The sequence below is a fragment of the Pleuronectes platessa genome, chromosome 15 (genome assembly GCF_947347685.1).
Source record: "Pleuronectes platessa chromosome 15, fPlePla1.1, whole genome shotgun sequence".
Taxonomy (NCBI): Eukaryota; Metazoa; Chordata; class Actinopteri; order Pleuronectiformes; family Pleuronectidae; genus Pleuronectes; species Pleuronectes platessa.
This window is the reverse complement of record NC_070640.1, coordinates 22,413,848-22,434,852: the sequence shown is the minus strand read 5'-3', so window position 1 is coordinate 22,434,852 and position 21,005 is coordinate 22,413,848. Positions and strand designations below refer to the sequence as shown.

Sequence of the window (21,005 nt, the reverse complement as noted above, 5' to 3'; positions counted from 1 at the left end):
CTCTGCCTACTTCTTATGCTTCATACCATCACATCTTAGAAAATACACAGAAGACCTGCGCAGCACTTTTAATTGTTTTTGCAGTTAGCAAACAAAAGATCAACATTAACATTTTATAGAGGTATACAAGGTGAGGTATCAGTGCAAGTTATTCATTAGAAAAAACACTAATTAAACATCAGTGGAGGAGCTAATACCAGTTTTTCTAGTGAGAGATGTAAAAACACCACATTTCATATTCTCATTGGCTTTTGATATGGCTATTTACAGTGTGAACACAGTACATACTTACCTTCTTTGATTGTTGTTCGCTATTTTGTGCGGAACCAAGTTGACATTCTTATTTACAATGTCAAAGTAATATTTTATGCATTATTTTAGATGAATATGATAAAGCAACTCAAAGTGCCTTTTGTATCTTTCACTTTTCAGTAAAATATACTGAACCATTAGACAGAGACCTAACCTAAAAAGCAGCTTACTAACAGTTGAGCTACTTTGTGAAGTGATTGTATGTGTGAGAGACATATCATTTCCTTCTATTGTTTAGAAACATGGGAGATTCTGAACTTCCTGCCTCATGAAAGTGTTGAAAGATCCGCTGCCAGAAATCGTCAAAAACAAACCTCCGAGTTGGGCCAGCATATTTAGAAGGCAGAACAATTATACAACCACCTCAAATATTTATATTGACTTTGATTAGACGAAAACTGGGAGATCTCCTCATTACACCGGGAGCAGAGTCTGATGGTATGTGATGATGTTGAAGAAAATGCTTATATATTTAAAGGTTCAGTATGTAGGATTTAGGGACATCTAGTGGTGAAGTTGTAAGTTGCAGCTGAATACCTCTCACCTCACCCTCCCCTTCCAAACATGAAAGAGAATATGTGGAAGCCTTCAGTCGTAATAAAAACTCAAAAGGTCTTTGGTTTGTCCAGTTTGGATGACTATTAAAATCTGGTGGCCTCCGTAGACAGAGGGCCCGCTCCTGATGTAAATATAAAGTATTTCAATATTCAAGTGTATAGAAATCAACAAATTCGTACAATTTAGATGATTACACAGTAGTAACATCTTGACTAGGATTAATTGATGTATAGATGTTCAATTAAAGATGTTCAATTTCTGATAATATATCCCTTTCACCTTAATCTTACACACTGGGCCTTTAAACTCGTATGGTCTTTTCTAGTGTTGTTATCAATACAATGTATACTGATTAATGTGAGCAGAGATAACCCGAGTCCTCAGAGTACAGCAGCTGAAACGTTAAACATGACTTCGGTCTAGCTTAAAACAAACAGAACAAATATTGCAGATATAATAGTGTTTTAATGATAAATCATCCTGTTCATCCGATTAGAATCATTAATTATTTATTAATTAATTTCAGTCGACACTTTCCTTATTGACTTTCCCAGTGGTAATCTAATATGTAGGTACAGTGTATGTGTATATGTGTATAAGAGCTTTTATGAACTTTAAAGTTGTTCCACACTGAACTGTGACATATACCCCGGACAGGTTCAGGTTGTCAAGCTTTTGTCGGACAAATGGAAAAATACAGGAAGCTTGTGGCACTGCCTTCAAATTAAAAGTCTGACATTTTTTTTGTAAATAAAAGAGTCAAATAAAAAAATGAAACAGTGCAAAAAACATACAAAATACTGGTTCTAAAATAATATTTTGGTTATAGTGTTATATGTGTAGAGTGCAGTGAACTGGATTTATTTTTTTTGCTCAGGATGTGTCTTATTTTGAAAAAGGTATTCGTCCGTCACTATGCAAGATTCACGCTGTGTGTTCACGGGACAGAACAGAAACATTGAGTCACATTATGGGACAGAAATACATGTTGTCCGTAAATTTAGAGAAACATGTTGTTGGATCTTAAAAACAGTTTGACGGAGGAAGAAAAATAAACTACGTAATTTACATCTGGCTTTGTTGTTAGGCTGGTAGAAGCTATTCATCACGTTGGCTTTGAAAGTTTGTGTTCATGTTAACGATGAGAATATTGTGGTCGGTGTTGGGGGTCTTTCTGTCCGGTGAGTACATTGAGTATTCATGTGTTGACTAATTTGAAAATGTAATACTATAAATAGAGTAAATATTCACTGTAAGTATAATATTAAGTATCATGTTTAATCAAGCTGGAAGGACAGTTCCCTGCTCTGCATCTTTACTTCATGTATAACAAAAAGGGCATATTGTATATTGTGTATATACATTGTTTGACCACAAAAGTTAGTCATCAGACTTCAGATTCAAAAGACATTTATCGTCATTCAAAGAACCAGACAATTTCACATTTGAACGATATTTCGCTGCATCTGACTCACAATACAGGAGAGAGATAAATTATAAAAAATGACTTCAACAATAAAATAATTTTAAAGGCAGCATTAAGTGTAAATTGCTCACAAAACCCGGTAAATCAAAAAATATTAATAATAATAATCTGACTTCACTTTCCTTGCATCGACTTTCCAGAATCTCTGACTTGTGAATTCTATGTTGTTTGAAATCTATTGCCAATTCATTTTTCCTCTTGATCTAAATCAATTACAGCAATCCTATCAAGAGGTGTGGCCCTTTCCAATAAGTGGGGCAGGAGATGTTGAGGTGTGTGGTTTGGATGCGGCCCAACTCGCTTTCCCGCACTTCTTTTTGTTTTGAATACATTGTGTACCTAAATCCTTTGGAACACATTGATAATTGTTTTTCCATGAGGTCTGGAGAGTGGGAAGCATCCTTATCCTCCCTCCTGAGAACATATGTTGACCATGACGCACTGATGTTTTGGCTGCATCCTCTTTTCTTCCCCTCAGAATGTGAAGAGACAAAGTGACAATGAGGTTGACCAGGCTATTGTCAGCTCTAATTTGAAGGCATTTCCAGCTATAGTGAATCAATGACTAGCCAAGCCTTTTTCTCTGTCCCTGCCAATTCAAGGCAGCCAAAACTATTTGGCCAGGTTACAATGATATTCAATTCAAATGTGAAATAACACAGCATTTTGTTTCACACCATTCTTAATGTTTGTAGCCAATGGACATCTCCAGACTACTGATATTCTGGCAATCTTTTGGCTCTGTCTTTTCTTTCCTTTTGGCACTTTTTTATTTTGAATGAACCAGGCAGCATACAACACTCGAACACTTGTGAAGAAAGTGTGAATGAGAAAATAAGCAGCAATTAAAAGTTAATCTTGTTAGACTGAACTGCTCTTTGACACAATCTGATTTTAATTTATTCAGTTTGGGAAATATTTCACTTTGTAAACATTTCGGAGTCAACATCTTCTTGAAGGGGATCTTTTGTTCTATGCGGATATACTGTACAGTTGATGGGGAACTTCCAATTTGCCTTTGTTGTGGTTGATGTCCCTGAGACGTCGGAGCCTCCTCCCCTGTCAGGAAGCTGATCACATTCTCCCTGTTTCCTTCAGCCAGGTCCTCCAACTCCATGGGAAGTTTAAACAATGGCATTCCACTGCTGCTGGCTGCAAATAGAGATTGTTTGTTGGTGGCAGGGTTTAAACGTGTTTATAATGGGTGTTCTGTTGCCAGTTAAATAAACTCTGGGGTGGTTTTATGAGATACATGCATTCATAATACGTGTTTTGATCCGAAAAATAATCATACTCTTAATGCAAAGTCTAAGGATCAAATGGAATTAAAGCTACATTTCCAGACAGCTTGCTGAGCAGCTGGAGCTCTTTCTGCTTTTCTACATCTGATTAAATAGAACCACAGTACATACAGTAGCTTACTCCATCTCTATCCTCCTCAGGTTCCAGAGTTCATATGGAAGAGACCCCGCCCCGTATTGTCCTCAACCCCTCTGACGTGGTAGTGAAAGTTGGGAATCCCGCTTCCCTCTCCTGCCGCGCCGATGGCAACCCCAAGCCGAGCATCGAGTGGCTGTACAACGGTCAACCCCTGGAGACAGTGAACGGAGATGGGCACTGGCAGTCCATGGTTCTGTCAGAGGGCAGCCTCTTCTTCCTGAGTGTCGGAGGGGGCAGGCGAGGTCCGACACAGGAAGGTGTTTACACCTGCGTGGCCAGGAACAGTGCAGGGAAGGCCGCCAGTCGAAATGCATCACTGTATATCGCAGGTAAGATCAGGCAATGCTGAAGTGTCTTCTACCTTTGAACATATGTATATATTTCAATGATCAATTATCAAACTACACATTTACAGATTTTTTACACGTTTACAAATCCGATTTCACTGATGCATAATTTAAAAACACATTTTCAAATCCCTGTACGTATTCTCAAATCTGAGCCCACATGTACAGATTATTTTATATATACTCAACTGATTATGCACACCCACACAGATTGACATGCAGTCACACAACTCTCCACACTCAGACGCACACACACACACGCACACACACACACACACTCGCACACACACACACACACACACACACACACACACACACACACACACACACACACACACACACACACACCAGAGGGCTGATGAAGATGTATGTTGTGACATTGACATAGGGCTACAATGTCAATGTTTGCTGGACAGGGAGTCGCAATGTCCTGCTGATTGACCTTGGACCCTCTCTGTTGACTTATCTGTATCAATGAATCAATCAAATTTGATTTGTATAGCCCGTATTCACAAATTACAATTCATCTCATAGGGCTTTAACAGGGTGTGACATCCTCTGTCCTTAACCCTCAGCAAGACTAAGGAAAAACTACTAAAAAGGGTAAAAATACGTAGAAACCTCAGAGAGAGCCACATGTGAGGGATCCCTCTCCCAGGACGGACAGAAGTGCAATAGATGCCACGTGCAGGAGAACATCATCAAGATTAAAGTCTTCAAGATTAAAGATTAATTTCTCTAGCAGCATTTGATGAGGGTAGACATCCCGAAGGACAACCCCAACATGACATGCCAAGCAGTCCCGCTGCAATCACAGTCCATGGTCAGCAACCATCCAGACCACGATCCACCATCCAGACCAGACGCCACTCCAGTCCTCAGTCACCGTCCACCGCCGCCCACCAGGACCCATCACAAGCCATCACCGCGGTCCTGGTCCACCGCCCGTAACCAATGCCACACGACACAGAATCCGCCACACTGGGTCCACCACCACGACCCCCGGTGCGCGATCAACAAACCGCCATCCATGGTGCGGCCACAGAGGCCCTGGATCTGCGGGTGATAAAGCAAAGGGATTCCGGGGAAGGGGGATAGGGATGGAGAAGAGGAAGGAGAAGCTGGAAAGAGAAGCTCCGTGTGTCATGTGTCATAAAATAGAAAAAGTTACGTTCTTCCGCACTAATTAGCTCTAACTATAAGCTTTATCAAAAAGGAAGGTTTTGAGCCTACTCTTAAATGAAAAGATGGTATCTGCCTCCCGAACTGAAAGTGGTAGATGATTCCACAGCCGAGGGGCTTGATGGCTGAAAGCTCTGGCTCCTACTCTACCTTTAGAGACTTTAGGGACGACAAGTAGGCTTGAATTCTGGGAGCGGAGTGCTCTAGTGGGTTTATAAGGTACTAACAGCTCTTTAAGGTAAAAAGGCGCTATATTATTAAGGGCCTTGAAGGTGAGGAGAAGAATTTTAAATTCTATTCTAGATTTAACTGGAAGCCAGTGTAGCGATGCTAATACTGGAGAAATGTGCTCTCTTCTCTTTGTTCTCGTCAGGACACGTGCTGCGGCATTTTGGACAAGCTGTAGAGTCTTTAACGACTTACTGCTGGAGCCTGATAATAATGAATTACAATAGTCCAGTCTCGATGTAACAAAGGCGTGGACTAGTTTTTCTGCATCTTTTTGTGAAAGGACATGTCTGATTTTTGAAATAGTGTATGACACTCAGCTTCTGCGGCTGCTTGTCTTTGACTCCTACAGGACACAAGATGAAAGCTGCAGTGGAAAAGGACAGTTTACATAAACTATTTGAGCTTTGGTACAGAAAGAGAACGAAACAGAAGAAATTCAGTTTCTGTCACTGATGATGATGAGAAACATTTGATATCATATGAATGTTTTGTGAGGATGATTTTAAGTTGAACCCCAAACAATCGATTGATCTATTGTTGATGGATGAAAAATTTAAAGAAGACATTTCGTGATGTTATCTTCGGTTCTGGACACATAATGACACACTAACAATTTTTAGATAAAACAGTTGATTACTATACAAAAATAAATAAAGGATAAGATACAAAAAATAATCATTATTGCAGCTCTAAGTTAAGCAGAATTTGATGTTAGCATTAGTAATGATAATCATTTAGTAATGATTAATGATAAAAAGAGATAACTTTAATGGTTAATAGTCTATAAAGGCTGGTATACTGCCGGACTTTGTAGCTGGTAATGAGGTGAGCCCCCAAATCACAGTGATGTTTGGTTGGTGATGATACAGTTGGTGCTGCTGGTTGCATGCTTACAATTGTGTTGTTAGAATTGTGTACACCACTGTGCAAACTGGGATTTCTACTGTTGTGTTGAGCAAATTTTTTTTTATTGATTTGACATGGGGCAGCAGAGTGACAGTAAACCGTTATTATTGTTGTATCTATGTTGGATAAACATTGAAACTAATTTATTTCGTTTCACTTCATCCAGCTGATGATGATTCAGACATCTAATCAGAAATCAGAGTGTTCATGGCTCTGGATGTGACAGAGGCCTGTAATTCTGACCCAGCTGAGACAACTGTGTTGTTCCAGCGTTGCAGGAGGAGTTCAGCGTGGAGCCCAGTGATGTGGAGGTGGCAGAGGGGGATGTGGCTGTCTTAAACTGTGGCCCCCCAGCAGGACACCCTCAACCCAACGTCGTCTGGAAGAAGGATGGCTCGCCGATTAACAGCAGTGACATTCACTACACTGTAAGGCCTCTCCCTGTCTCTCTCTCTCTCTCTCTATCTTTTGCTCATGAAATTTAGCAAACACCTTGTAGACATGAACTAAGTTTGCAAGCATTTTTGTTCAGGTGATGATGATGAATCTAAAAAGGGACAACAGCCCTAATTAAAACCAATGTCCCAGAATGCATTTTAACAGGAAACAATCTGTAATAGACATGGACATCAAGCAGGACAAAGACAAAATAACACGTCTCCCAAGTAAGAAAGGGAAGGCCAAGATACGGTTTGAGGCGTATTAGAGTCGAAGTTGTATTTCAGATTTTTAACTCATTCATGTGTGAAATTCTTTTAGATTCAATGTGACTTTCTGATCCCGAGTATATCATTATAGGATAACCATCCAAAATAAACGTCCTTTAGATCTACATAAAAATGTTAGAGGAAAGATGCACCACTGAAAATCATTACCGATACTTTTTCTAAATGTCACTTGTGTTTTGTTTAGTTTTTTTAATCATTCTTTCATTGGTACAACTACAACAAGTACATAACAGAACAAATCCCCATCAAAACACAACCAACCCTCCCCAAATTTTAACATGGTTACAAAGAAAATAGAGAAAGAAAATAAAACAATCAATAAGTAGATAAATACCAAATTAAAGAAAGTTAAATATAAATCATAAGCGGTCCTTATGACACCATAATTACAATCACAGAAACAATCGTAATGTAGACAGAGAGGACTGGACTGATCCAAAGGTGTAATCCATTCTCTCATGTCTTTCAAGTTGTCAGCATTACATTACATTACATTACATATCATTTAGCTGATGCTTTTATCCAAAGTTTCTTACAATGCCTTCTAGAAATTGGACTTACTTCCGTGCAAGGTGTATTTTATTTTGACTTACTTAAATGCAACAGTATCTTTCATCCATCTGACGTGAAGAGGAGGTCTCGATCCTTTCAAGTTTAACAGAATGAGATGGCGTGCCAAATATGTTGTGAACACATCACATCATATTTTAGATGGCCATTATGCATTGACACCAGGGTTAGGGTTAGTGTCCTAACAGGGCAGTAACAGGCTGTGCTTCAATAGTGACACTGTACGCCTTACTTAGAGATCCAAACACTGCCTCGCAGTGAGACCGATGGCTGAGACAGACCCAGAAAATGTTGCTGAAGGTCCCTTGTTGAACAAAGTGAGATGTCTGTTTCGCTTATAGATCAGGTCTAATATAGCTTACCTTTTTATCAATTGTGTTGTTGCATTATTATTCTGGATGTGTGTGTGTGTGTGTGTGTGTGTGTGTGGACTGCTAACTTGCTTACTCACAATAGTGAATGAAGTCCGACACCTGGAGTCAGAGTTTCAAAAAAGCTTCTTGACATCTTGACAAACATATTTTGTACATGCACTCTTGCTGTTCCAGCGGCCCAGTCCCCCACCTCCCTGATGATCTCTAATTCTGTTGTCACGTGCGCACTCCCCTGGCTGGCTTTGACACACACAGGTGCTGAGTACTGCAGGGGTAGTGGGCTGACCACTCAGGCAATGGACCTGGAAGTTTCAGCTCCATGGACAGTGAAACCTGCCTGATGATCCAGGCGTTTGCACTGAAACCAGACCCAAGGCTCAGGTGTTTAGCTCCTAACCAAATCCACCCTTTAAATCTGAATTAGATTCTCTGTTTGCCATATTTTTGTGATGACTGACCATCATCTATTGCACCTTTCTAACCTGATGGCTTCAAATATTCAGTCTTCTCTTCAGTGTAAAAAACAGGCATATACATCGGTTGTTGCATGTTGAAAAAAAAAGAAAAGGAAAGTAACTCATCCTGCGGAGGAGAGAAAAAAAGAGATTTACTTTAAAAGACAAAGATGCTCATGATTTAAATGACATATGAGTAACCAAAATGGAGGAGTGATGGAGCTTAATAAATATCACATTTCTCATTAAACAGTGTTCCTGGTTAAGTGACATCTAGTGATAAAGACATAATAAATAGACTTTAAAATCCATCAACTGAATAGAGCAGCTGAAGAATAGGTAATATTTAGTTGTAAATCTTATCCTACACTGACCAACACACATGACATGTGAAGCTGACACATTGTGACAGGGACCTATGTGTTTTCTGCTCCTGTGCTGTAGGAGCTGAGTGGTAGGCTTATCATCGCTCCTGCAGAGAAGAAACACTCTGGTGCTTATGTGTGCGTGGCCAGTAACACTGTGGGAGTGAGAGAGAGCAGAGCGGCTCGGCTCTCTGTGATGGGTGAGACACCTTATAACCACTTCAGCATTACCACTTCTCTACCAGTGTATTTTCAATGTTTTTCTGTTTATTGTGATAAGAAAATATCTCCCTCTACCAACAAATCAATCAGGCACTGTACGGTTAAGGAAAGTACTGACTTCTTCTTCTCTTCTACTGCAGCCAAGCCTGTTCTGGTGCTGAAGCCAGAAAATGTGTCGGTGAGGATGGGGGAGCCTGCCCAGTTCTACTGCCAAGCTATAGGTGACCCTCCACCCTCTGTGGTCTGGAGCAGAGAGCAGGGGCCACTTCCTAACGGCAGGTATATGTGACAAAACAAAGAAATACCGGATCATTGCTTATTTGTGACACAAGACAAATTGTTTTAAGAATGTTGCCTCAATCTCTTTCTCAAATAAATTACATTTCATCTTTTCGGATGACCAAATTCAACTGCTTGAACACACACTTCAATATGTCCTTGAAAATCACCATGTCATGTTGCCATAGGTATTTTTATTTTAGCTTGCCACTGAGCTGACAGAGAGTTTCCCCACAGCTTATTTCTTTCCTGACATCTAAATTTCAGTTTTTATCTCAGATGTCAGGGGCAGTACATTTGATACTAACTGTCCTATATGCAAATACAGGTACCTTGTAAACCCAGACCAGACTCTCCAGATCCATTATGTGACAGCCCAGGATGCTGGGAAGTACATCTGCACTGCTGTAAATGATGTAGGTGTGGTCACTGCCAGCGCACACCTACAAGTTGAAGGTAAGAAGAAGTCTGAAGCTTTCAAATAAAATAAAAGCACCAAAAATATTCAGTTTTTTATTGTGAATACTTTGTGAATACTAGCCAGATATTTCACTATCACTCAGATTGAACTGATGAGGGCTACAATGACAGACTGGTTAATGTACTTCGTTTCTTTTTTTTTATGGGAACTGAAACTCAAGGGACGCTCAAGATAACAATTGTCACTGTTGTGGTTCACGGACACAGCCTTCAGTGGTCATAGTGTAGATCAGTACATTGCTGCTGGTAGCCTTAGAAGGAGTATTGACGCAGAACAGACTGACTCAAGGCGATAAGAGAATTGTTTTTGTTTAAATGTGAAATAAATTCTTAAATGTAAAATTAATAAAACTCTTTATTCCAGAGGCTGCCATCACAATACAGAAAGACCTCCACAAAGAACTGTCCACCCTGCGAGTGGCTCTGGAAAATGTCACCATCATGGCCCCTGGGTCCAACATATCCCAAGTACAATGGAAGGTATGGAAGAGCCTTTGCACAGGGTTTCAGAGAAAGCATGAATATTTCAGCCGTGAGAGTCACCCTGTTCTTTCCCTCTGACCAGCTCCAGTTCCTCCCGGCACAGCCACATTACCTCGATGGCTTCGAGGTTCTCTATCGCTGCCTGCTGCCTGCCAGCTCGGACTGGGAAGCCAAGAAGGTGACACTGCCCAGCTTCCAGACTGAGGTGGGCCCTTTAAAGAGAGGCTACAAGTATGAGTTCAAAGTGCGTCCCTATGGAAGTAGCTTGTATGGAAGGGAGAGCAACACCCGGCACTTCAGAGTTCCAGAGACGGGTGAGAAATGGTTTGATTTGAGAATATTCATGTCCTGTCTTTTTTTCTCTAATACATACACGAGTGCATATTAAAGCCATGGTGAGATAATAGTAAAGTCTGACTTAATTTCACAGTTCCCAGTGCCTCTCCGCTGGCTGTTACCATCACAGTGAACCATGAGCTGAATAACACCATCCACCTGAGCTGGGAGCCTCCTCCTCATGAAACCCACAACGGCGTCATCCAGGGATACCAGGTACCTGAGACACTCAGATGAAGTTTCAGCTCCTGAATTCCTAATAATTTCCTCAATATCTGTGTGATTTGTATTTTAAACCATGAATACAGACAGTTTAAACATTAGATAAAAACATGAATGATTTGAGGATACTGTTAAGGATACAAACTGTCTCTGTGCTCAGGTGTGGTGTGTGGAGTCTGAGGAGCAGCAGTTTCAGAACTGGACAGTGGACAGTGGACAGCACAGCCTCGATATCTCTTCTATCAAAGCAGGGAAACGATACTGGCTCACCATGGCAGCTGTCAATGGAGCCGGAGTTGGAACACTGAGTGACCCCCATGGATTTGTCATCAGTGAGCAAAAGAGCACTGTTAATCTCCACATCCGGCTAGTGCGCTGATAAAGTGGAGTCTGTGTCCTGAGTGTGACGCCCAACTGATTTCATCTGTTTCCTGTTTCATTCTCAGACACACAGATAGGGGGCCCTCTTGAGTCGGACAGCCAAAGACGACATCTGTCTCAGATCCTGCTTCAGGACCCAGTGTTCATCGGCATTATTGGCGCCCTCCTGTGGTGTGTTCTGATGGTTGCAGTTGTCTACCTCATCAGACGCCACAGCAGGACAGGCCACCTCATACCAGGACATGGCAAAGTGAAAGGTGCATATTATTTAATTTTAAAACATGCTCATTCTAAAAAATAACAAAAAAGTTGTTGGACATGCTTTAACTGGCTGTTGTATTTTGTTTCTCCTTAGGTTTACGCAGGCTGGCCAGTGAAGATCTCATTATTAAACACAGGTACAGTGTAGACAAATGTGTGGTGTTAATACATGAAGTGTAATGTAAAAAAGCCAGGACATTTATTTGTAATATTGTGTCTTCTTAAGTACTGTATTGTATTCTTTTGTTTGTCACACACCAGTAAAAGATACATTTTCCAACAGACCTGCATTATTGGACAAGTAAAACATTTTGATTCTGATCAGAATCTGAATCACGATAGTTTTTATATGTTAAAACTAACACTGAGAACAGATATGAAATCAAGTTATTTTGTCTTGTGTTAACCTCAGATTATCTTAAACCAAGGTGATGAAGAACACACTACCCTTGTAGTTTTAGTTCAGATTGAATAATTCATGGATTTTAAAATCCACACTTTACTTCAGTGTGTATTACACTGTAAAAGAAGAGTGCCTTATGGTTCATTTTGGTTCAATATGTGCATCCTCTCTTATAGCATGGCGGCTCCAGACTCCCCATGGATCTCTGGAGGCTGGAGACCTGCCTTCAGCCAGAAGTATCAGGACTTATGGGCCCAAGGTCAAAAACATCCAGGAATCAGGAGCACTAGTGAGTTAAAATGACAGATGTTTGAATAAGCTGGTGTTGTAATGCTTGAGATACGTGGTAAACTTTAATTCTAATCCATGTAACTGATTGTGAGTCATTAGTAAGAGGCTCTTTGGGGGGTTTCACACTTATCCTGTTCAGCTGTTTCATTCAGTGGGTTCAGGCTGGTGTGAAAGCTGTCAATCAAACTTATTTTCAGGTGGTCTTGGTCTGCTGCCATGGCGATGTGGTTGGTTTGTGGTGTGAAAGCAAACAGACGAACCAAACTCTCTCTCACCTGATGTGGATAATATGAAATACTGTGGTCTATATTTACGCAGCGTTTTTGGTATCCATGGTAACATATTTTCCTAGTCTAACAAGAATTTAGTTGAATCGGGGACCGCAGAACAAATATTTTTGTAATATTACACTACAAAAATCTTGGAGTTGCTCTTGCAGGATGACATCGCCAAAACTGTCCAATCATCTGTTAATCCAATAACTTAACTCACAGCTCTCGGTTTATTTGGAATAAGTCAATGTGATTGTGAAGAGAGCTGAAAGTGAAAAGCCACTGTTGCTTGCTCTGAACATCATAATGTACTTACAACTTGAAGATGAGAACCATAAAACCATAAATATGTGCTGGGACTGCACAGTGTCTGTACTTACTCCTCTGTGTTTCATTAGGTCTCCCAGTCTCATCCAGGAAGGACCTCAGCCGTCTGGACTCAGTTGTCCCCATTGTGACCGACAGCTGCGGTGTTTATGGCACTTTTTACGTGGACCTGATGGGTTCCGGCCTCAAGACCTTCAACAGTCCTGGGCATCGCACTAAAATGCCTCACGGCCTGCCACATCAGCAGGGAGCTGAGACCATCCGGATATTCCCTCAGCCTGTCGCAAAGACCTTGTCCCTTGGCAGCCGTGACTTGCTGCCATGGAAACAAGCCATACGTCCTCAGCCCAAGATGGGTGTGCTGAGAGAGTCCTGGGAAAAAAACAACAGCAAGCAAGGTAAATGGTGTGGAGAATGTAATGTCAGTACCACTTATAGAGTTTGTCAAAAATATTTTCATCTTCCTTTTTTTTTGCTTGATTCTGCCCGAACATGTTACTTCTACATTATTTCATTCCCCCCCAGAGCTGCATGCAGTAAACAGTGTCCCCATAGTGCCAACCAGAAAGCAGGCTTGTCCCTCCAGTGTCTACAAGCAGAGACTCAGTCACATACCACCAGGTCGAAATGGTACGACTGAATCTACTCACTGACTTTATGTCCACACACCTATCTCACCAGTGGTGTTTTAAACATATAGTTGAGCTTGAACATGTACAGCGACACAAGCATGAATAAAATAGTAATAATCTATCCTTTATTTCATTTGTCTCTCCAGGTGGATGTCCAGAGTGCAGTGACGTTGCTGGCTGTCCTCGCATGCTGCATTACCCTGCGTCAGTCCGCCTAGTGGACATGCTGCCCCCACCACCACCGATGCCCATAGACAGCACCATGGACACACACAGCCTGACCTCTGATGAGGGGTGAGACAAACACACAGACCAGACTAGGGAGAGCAGAAAAGAGACATCCCGGCTACACTACTAATTTCTCTGCGACCTGCTTTAGGTCAGATAAAGCAGAAGTATAATGAGAGTGTAGCTGACAGGAACCAAGGCAGATACGATTTTGCAGTGCTGAATTGATTTGGCTCTCTCATATTCAATTTAGAGGAAAGGGACAATATGGACTTTCAGATGTGCTTTTTAGCTCTTTGCAGACTCTTCCTGAAGAGATGAGCACCTCCTACAGGCCTGCAAGATGCTTTACACCTCCTACTTGTTTGTATATGGTGCGATCCCAGTCTTCTCCATCTGCATACCTACGTGTCCTTGGGCAAGATACTGAACCCAGAATGGCCCTCTTAGAAAAGGCCTGCCCACATATAACACAGTACTGTAAAGCGCTTTGAGTGGTCGTCAAGACTAGTAAAGCTCTACATAAATACAGACCATTTGCCATTTATGTATTCCATCTTATATGTTGTGTTATGTTGCTTTGCAGCTGACTGAATCTTTAATCCAAGGCAGGTCTGCTTAGCATTACTGCCTTTGTTTTGAAAAATATTGAATGGCATATTTCAAAAATAAGATTTGTTAAACTAGGCTTTCCTGCAGTACATCCTCTGATGCAGTCTTCCTCATGTGAGGATGTTTTTGTCCTGTGGAAACACCAAAGACGGAAAAAAACATATGTGAGTGTGGCAATGTCTGATGCCCCTGGGGTCTCCCGTACACAGCGAGAGACGAAACTGTAGCTTTTCAGCATCTTTATTACCTCAAACATAAACACAAAAACTCTTAGGTTAAATTGCTAGCACTTTCTTCTGGCGTCCAGGTTTTGAGCTCAGTCTCTCGTGTTTCAGTCCCTGTCTCTCCCTCTGGCAGCTCAGCTGCTGCCTTTTGAATCCAGGGGGAGTTGATTGACCAACTAGTCTGAGCTGTGCCACCTCCCTCTCCCTGGTTCACCTGGAGGTTCTCTGAGCCTCCTCCACAAACATTGGAACAGCTCAGCACCCATCCACATGTTCACATTCTGATCCATGAATCCTCAGTAGTCATTACTGTGTCACTGTTAGGGCCACACCCATTAACCAACTAGGCCTTCATTTGGATCTCATCTGATTTTCATTTAGATGTTGATGAATTAAAAAAGCTGAAGGGCTTTGAGTGAAACTGCTGATCCCAATGAATTACACCAACAGCTTCCATGAGATCCCTGCTGACATTTTTACAATGTAATGTAATGTAACTCATGATCTCTGTTGAAACTTGTACACATATGACCTTCAAAAATGTTAGGCTATAGAACTCAATACTGCCTGATAACAGTTCACACTTGTGTTACTCAGGTCCTAATTAAGCTATGGTAAATTAAGATTTCATTCCACATAGAACTGCAACAAATTACACAAATGTACTATAATTATCTTTGCTAAGAGAGAAGACACAAGCAGTGTTGTTGTATTAATCTTCTAATGAAGAAACAAGACACATCACACCAAACGTGAAACTAACAAGGTCATTGCACAAGGGCAGAAAAAACAAACAAAGTAACACAAGTTACAATAAGACAGATTAGGTACAAAGTGGCAGGAGCACAGTGACAGTTATGCAGAACAGAATTAATTCCACAAAGCTGATGATTTGTCTTTGGTCGTCCATCAACAAAGCCTAAGGTAAACTCACTGAGTCCAGCCAAGAGGAAGTCGGCCATTTTGTGACTGGAGGGTGTTTCCTTTGGACGGAGCCAGGCTACCTGTGTTTCCCATTTCCAGTCTTTATGCTAAGATAAGCTAAACTGCTGCTGGCTTGAGCTTCATATTAAAATCTACCTCTGGATAATATTGACCTGTTTGATATCACCAGTCGTTTTAGATGAAGAAAGTAACGACGAAAGAAAACATGTGTCTCTTGCAAACTCCTCAGCTCCAGTCGTTCCACAAAGCTTACAGTGGACATGGGCTCTCTCCAGTCAGTGTGTGAGGAATCAGGCCAGCATGGGCACCCAAGACTCTGCTTGTGCCCCTCCAACAGCCACCTGTCTACTGCCTCATACACTATGTCCCTGGATGATGACCATGGAGGCACACTGACAGCTCAGGAAGCCACCCAGTACCTAGAGCTCAGTCCTAAACCAGAGAGATGCAGGTGACATAACTTTGCAGAAATTATCTTGTGTTTTTGAAGAAATAGTCAATGTTGATAGCTACAATTGTATATAGTTCAGTTTAGAGCACATCCAATAAGCTGACCATGTCATCACTCTCTGTAAACAGTGCTCTGCCTGAACAGCGTTCCCTCCTGTCCCACACCTTCGCACCGAACCTGAGCTACATGTGTGGGCCAGTACGCGACACTCAGCTGGAGGAGGACTTTTCCACTGATGAGCTTGAAGCGCCACCTATCGGCCTGCGACGTGCCCGCCTCCAGAGCACGCCTTCCTCCTGCTACAGCGAGTGGGACAGCTCCCTGTGGAACACCTGGAGCTCAGTCATGGACAGCGACATGGCCAGCGCGCGCACCAGCCTCATCAGCTCCGTGGACAGCTGTTACACGTCTGACAGTGCACACTTTGCCCACCTGCTGGCTGTGGCAGCAGACTCTATGAGTGGAGCCTCTTTGTCAGGTAAGCACAGGAGGACTCTCTGTTGGAATATCAAATCAGAGGAATCGGAGTGAGAACTGTCACAGCTTCGTAAATTAGGATCACAAATCCAAATTTGCATTCTGTCTCCTGAACTAAACTAGGACATTTACAAACAACTCCCACAAAGGAGCTGGATAATTATTATAAAAATAAAGTAAAAACATATGATATTTATGAGAGATTGTTTAATAGGAGAAAGAGAGAAGAGAGGACACACACACACACACACACACACACACACACACACACACACACACACACAGACACCCCCCCCACACACACACACTAGCACACACACTCACTTATTATTAGGATACATTCGTTGTTGTCTAAACGTGGGATATTTTAACAAGAAAGAGGAAAACTATAGACTTCTCATTTAAGGCATTAAAGTAAATAAGCTCTTGTCACCAGTTACAGACTCTATCTTACCAGTTATGACTCGTTCAATTGATTTTTTTTTTTTTAATCTCATTTCATCAATACCCTTTTGTGGAGGTAATACCTTAAAATCACAGGATAAAAACAAACAATTGAGGATCATCAAAAAAAAATCATGAATGTTATTTTAGTTTTGTGCTGCTTCTCTTCTGCTCATCAATTGACACTATTTAGTGTCAAAAAGGAATGACCTGTTCATATTTTAGAGTGAGGCCTGGCAGATAAGAGGATCCTGTCCTGTTGTATTTAATGCTTTCTACCAATAGATGGAGCTCTCTGTCAAAGAAGACTGTTAACACTTAACCCTGAAAACAGACTGACGACACCAAACCTGTCAAACGCAACCATAAAATTCAAAACACAGGTTCCTGATATGTGTTTCTTGTCACGTTCAAGATCATAAAGAAAATATAAGTTTGAATTAGTTTGGAGGATGCATATCCCTTTCCAGAGTGTGTGTTTGTGTGTGTGTGTGTGTGTGTGTGTGTGTGTGTGTGTGTGTGTGTGTGTGTGTGTGTGTGTGTGTGTGTGTGTGTGTGTGTGTGTGTGTTCACCTAAGAGTGTGAGGATTTCAGTGGTTGTTTATTTGTCGGTTGCTTCAGGAAACACAGACATTCAATCTCATATCTTAGGTGGAACCAGGCAATTACTTTGGGCCTTTCAGTAAATTGAACCTCCAGATGAGTCATCCTTCCCCCTGTGTCACTTCATCAGTCACTCTGTTCTCCCGGAGGGCACCATTCAGCTTTTTCCATTTGCCAAACTTTCACTTTTGTCTGTTGTCTGCCTCTGCAATTTTTCACCCATATAGCAAAGCACCGTCACAGAAAAAGCCCCTGTGCGTTTTCTTTACAGCTTCTTATTCAGTCTAAAGGTCTTTACACAGTCTGGACATTTTTCATCTGATTAGTTCACAGTCATAATAGTCAGTATGAATATTTTTGGTGTGAAATGGTTGTAAAGTCATCCACAATGCCTGACAGTAGAATTTGAGTCCCAAACCTTTGATCACTCCACTGACCTCCTTATCTGGTAATGACATCTTTCTGATCCGGAGCTGTAACCAGTTGTATTTAAAAAGGAATTAGGTCACTTGGTCATAAGAGAACATGTTAAATGTCACTGGTGCATTTTCTTTTCTTGATAGACTATACAAAATACTGTCTGTCTATATTCTAATTGAGCTAGGCTAAGCAAATATTCAGCTTTAAAATTCACCAAATGTTCATGAAATCTCCACACCAAGGTGAGAAGTTCACCTTAAAGCTGACTTGAAGGATGAAAACAGTAGACTAGCTTGTTTCCGATTGGGCCTCAGTGTAGTTCTCTACCAGGGCCACTGTAGAGTACAGACTATTATTATTAGTGCACAGCTACGTTCTCTAAGGTCTTCGAAATGGGGCAGTACCTTCATAATCCAGAGAGGGGCTGATGTGAGAGACGGCACTGTTAGTTCTGCTGCCTCAAGGATATTAGAATAGTTTTATTTTCAGAGACAGACAGCTGCTTCAAAGCAGCTTCTAAATTAGCTTTTCCTCAGAGAATCAGCGTCAAAGGTGCTCCTCAGAGGTCTGGAAGTGTTTACTCATTCTGCTTCTCCAAAGGCAAAATGGTTCTTGTTTTAATAAAATTATGCTCCTCGATATTGGAATGCAGGCCAACATGTCATCCTCTTCTGTGTTTAGACTTTTCTCCGCCGGCCTCCCCCCTCAGCGCCTTGTACCCGTCGTTTCATGCAGAGGGCGACTCGTTCGGCGAGCCGGAGCCGGAGCCTGTTCCTGCGTGGGACTGGAGCATGGCCTGGGTGGAGGAAATGGAGGCTAGGTACAGAGCCCGCTATCCCAGCAGAAGCACCAAACCCTTTAACGCTTAGGGACCGACATGGAAACGATCACTGGTCTCATGGAAACGACACCAGTGAGTCCTGAGAGCGTCAGAAACACCCCACAGCAACACCAGAAGTGCAGGACGAGGACAGGGTTCAGACATGATGCTGCAGCGTTCATTGATTTACCTTAATGGAAGTGCAGGAAACATCATTGAAGTCTGAGTCAGTCAGGCGTGTAGTGGCTTCTCACACACAAAGAAAGAATTGAAGTATAATTGCAGCTCACTCCTTGATGTTTGGAACACCTGTGCCAGGAGATGCACATCTGCTGTTATTTGCCTGTAAAACCTTTCCTAGTTTACCTCAGGACAGGCCGCCTACTATTTTGCATCCTTTAAATGACTTTCACTGAGTTGCTTGTGTTTTCCTCTCATTAGAGGAGCGGATAATGAGACACTTCCCTCAGGACGCTCTCAGTCAGTGTATTTTGAAAAGGCCAGACAGACACAAAGACAGGATGCAAGACAGGGAGACAGCTGTCATTAGGCAAAAATAAATACAGCACTACACACTTTTTGTATTCTGTTCCAAACACACTGCAGCTCAGTGATTCTGTACAGATTTGATTTACTGACCAAATGTAAATATGCAGCTTATTCAACAGATGTTATTTAAAGAATTATAAACACTTTCCAAATCATATACTGTCGTTCTGTTTCAAATTCTGAGAACTCTTTTTATATTATGAGAATATTTTTTGTCTTTATGCACCCTGTCCACTGTTTCATGTTTGCAACATAACGTTCTGTAGTTCAGAGTCACTTGTGCACATTTATTTGAACTGACATAAGTCTAACCTTTAACCAAGTTGAATTTTATATATATATATATATATATATATATATATAAAATAAAAGTTTAGCTTAGTGTTTGCATGCTTGCTGTTTTTTATATTTATAAAAATATAAATTCACTTATGGTTGTAGCATCAGCGTTTTACGTTTTGTAAGAATTTGTATTTGTTTTTGTACACATTACATTACAGATGTGTTTTATAGTTTTGAATAAAATCTTTTTATCACTTGAAGTCAGTTTAGTTTAAAGTTTAAAAGAAAAATACCTCTCCACACGGTGACTGCGCTGTAAAAAAACCTTCAGACTCCCCTCATATGATTTAAAGAGCTTTGACACGTCCACCTTTCAGGATGTATTTCCAGTTTCTCCCGGGGGGATTTTCCCCTTTGCTGCTGGAGGAAGTGAAGTATCTTTAAATTCCACACTGTCCCCTTGCGTCCTGTGGACTGGGTTTTAATTGACCCTGCTGTTCTTAATGGCTATGTAGAGCATGAAGGTGATGTTTAGACCTCATCTGTTTGGCTTGACTAGCCAAGGCAAACAATGCTGCAGTGACTGATAATGGATTCTAATTACAAACCCATTGGAGAGAATAATTAAACCTTAACCAATGGTTTGTTATTACAAAAGCGGGATGAGTGTAATTTTAAACTCGCAGTGTAACTAATATTTCTCTAAAGTAAAAGCTAGGACTTCCTCATGTTTCTCCCTGATTAAAGCAAATTATTTGTCTACACTTGTTCTGATGTTATAATCAAACATGGCCTGACTTGTATGAGTATTAAGGAGAAAAGCTACAGCAGCAGCAGCAGCAGATGCTCTTACAGTAAACCTAATGTGATTTCCTCAATGACTTTGTGTCCAGGATGAGTGTATGTCATGTGTAAAGCACAACATGCTTCTTTTCCAAAGTAATCCATGTCTTGTATCTGGGTTACTCGGGTCAAACGGAGAGTGGGAGTGTTGAGCTAAGAAGTGCTTTGCTGTCTGTTTCATGTATAAGCTGAACGGGAGCAGTCAAGCCAGAATCAGAATTTATGTGTGGAGAAATAAAAACCCCAAAATGGTCCATAATTACTGGAGCTGAAAAAATACATGCAGGAATGTGAGGTGCAGGGGTAATTTATTTTAGCTTTTCAAGAGAGGAGCAGGATTTGCTTCAGTTCATGAAAGATGTTGGAGAAGTTTTTCCTGTCCTGTCCCTTTTTTACACAACATTTTGATGATATACAAATAAAGTTATTATTATTATTATTAATCAGCCTGTGTGATTTGCAGTTATTGTCAGATAACGTCTAGCAGCCCTGTTATTAGGAGTAAACACATGAGGACATCACACAGAACTGACTTTGTAGCACAAGCTTTGAACTGCTGAGCTA

The 21,005-nt window shown here is 41.2% G+C and overlaps 1 protein-coding gene across 1 annotated transcript; it reads left to right on the top strand.

The window, feature by feature from the left end:
• The first annotated feature begins 1,801 nt into the window (after positions 1-1,801).
• On the top strand, positions 1,802-20,884 carry robo4 (roundabout, axon guidance receptor, homolog 4 (Drosophila)). The gene is made up of 19 exons (XM_053442073.1): positions 1,802-2,051; positions 3,799-4,125; positions 6,733-6,890; positions 9,034-9,154; positions 9,317-9,455; positions 9,784-9,911; positions 10,300-10,415; positions 10,501-10,732; positions 10,849-10,970; positions 11,137-11,308; positions 11,423-11,614; positions 11,713-11,755; positions 12,198-12,310; positions 12,983-13,309; positions 13,437-13,541; positions 13,690-13,837; positions 15,782-16,003; positions 16,132-16,481; positions 18,629-20,884. The coding sequence occupies exons 1-19, from the start codon at positions 2,003-2,005 to the stop codon at positions 18,814-18,816; spliced, it is 3,252 nt and encodes a 1,083-aa protein (XP_053298048.1). The 5' UTR covers positions 1,802-2,002; the 3' UTR covers positions 18,817-20,884.
• The last annotated feature ends 121 nt before the right edge of the window (positions 20,885-21,005 follow it).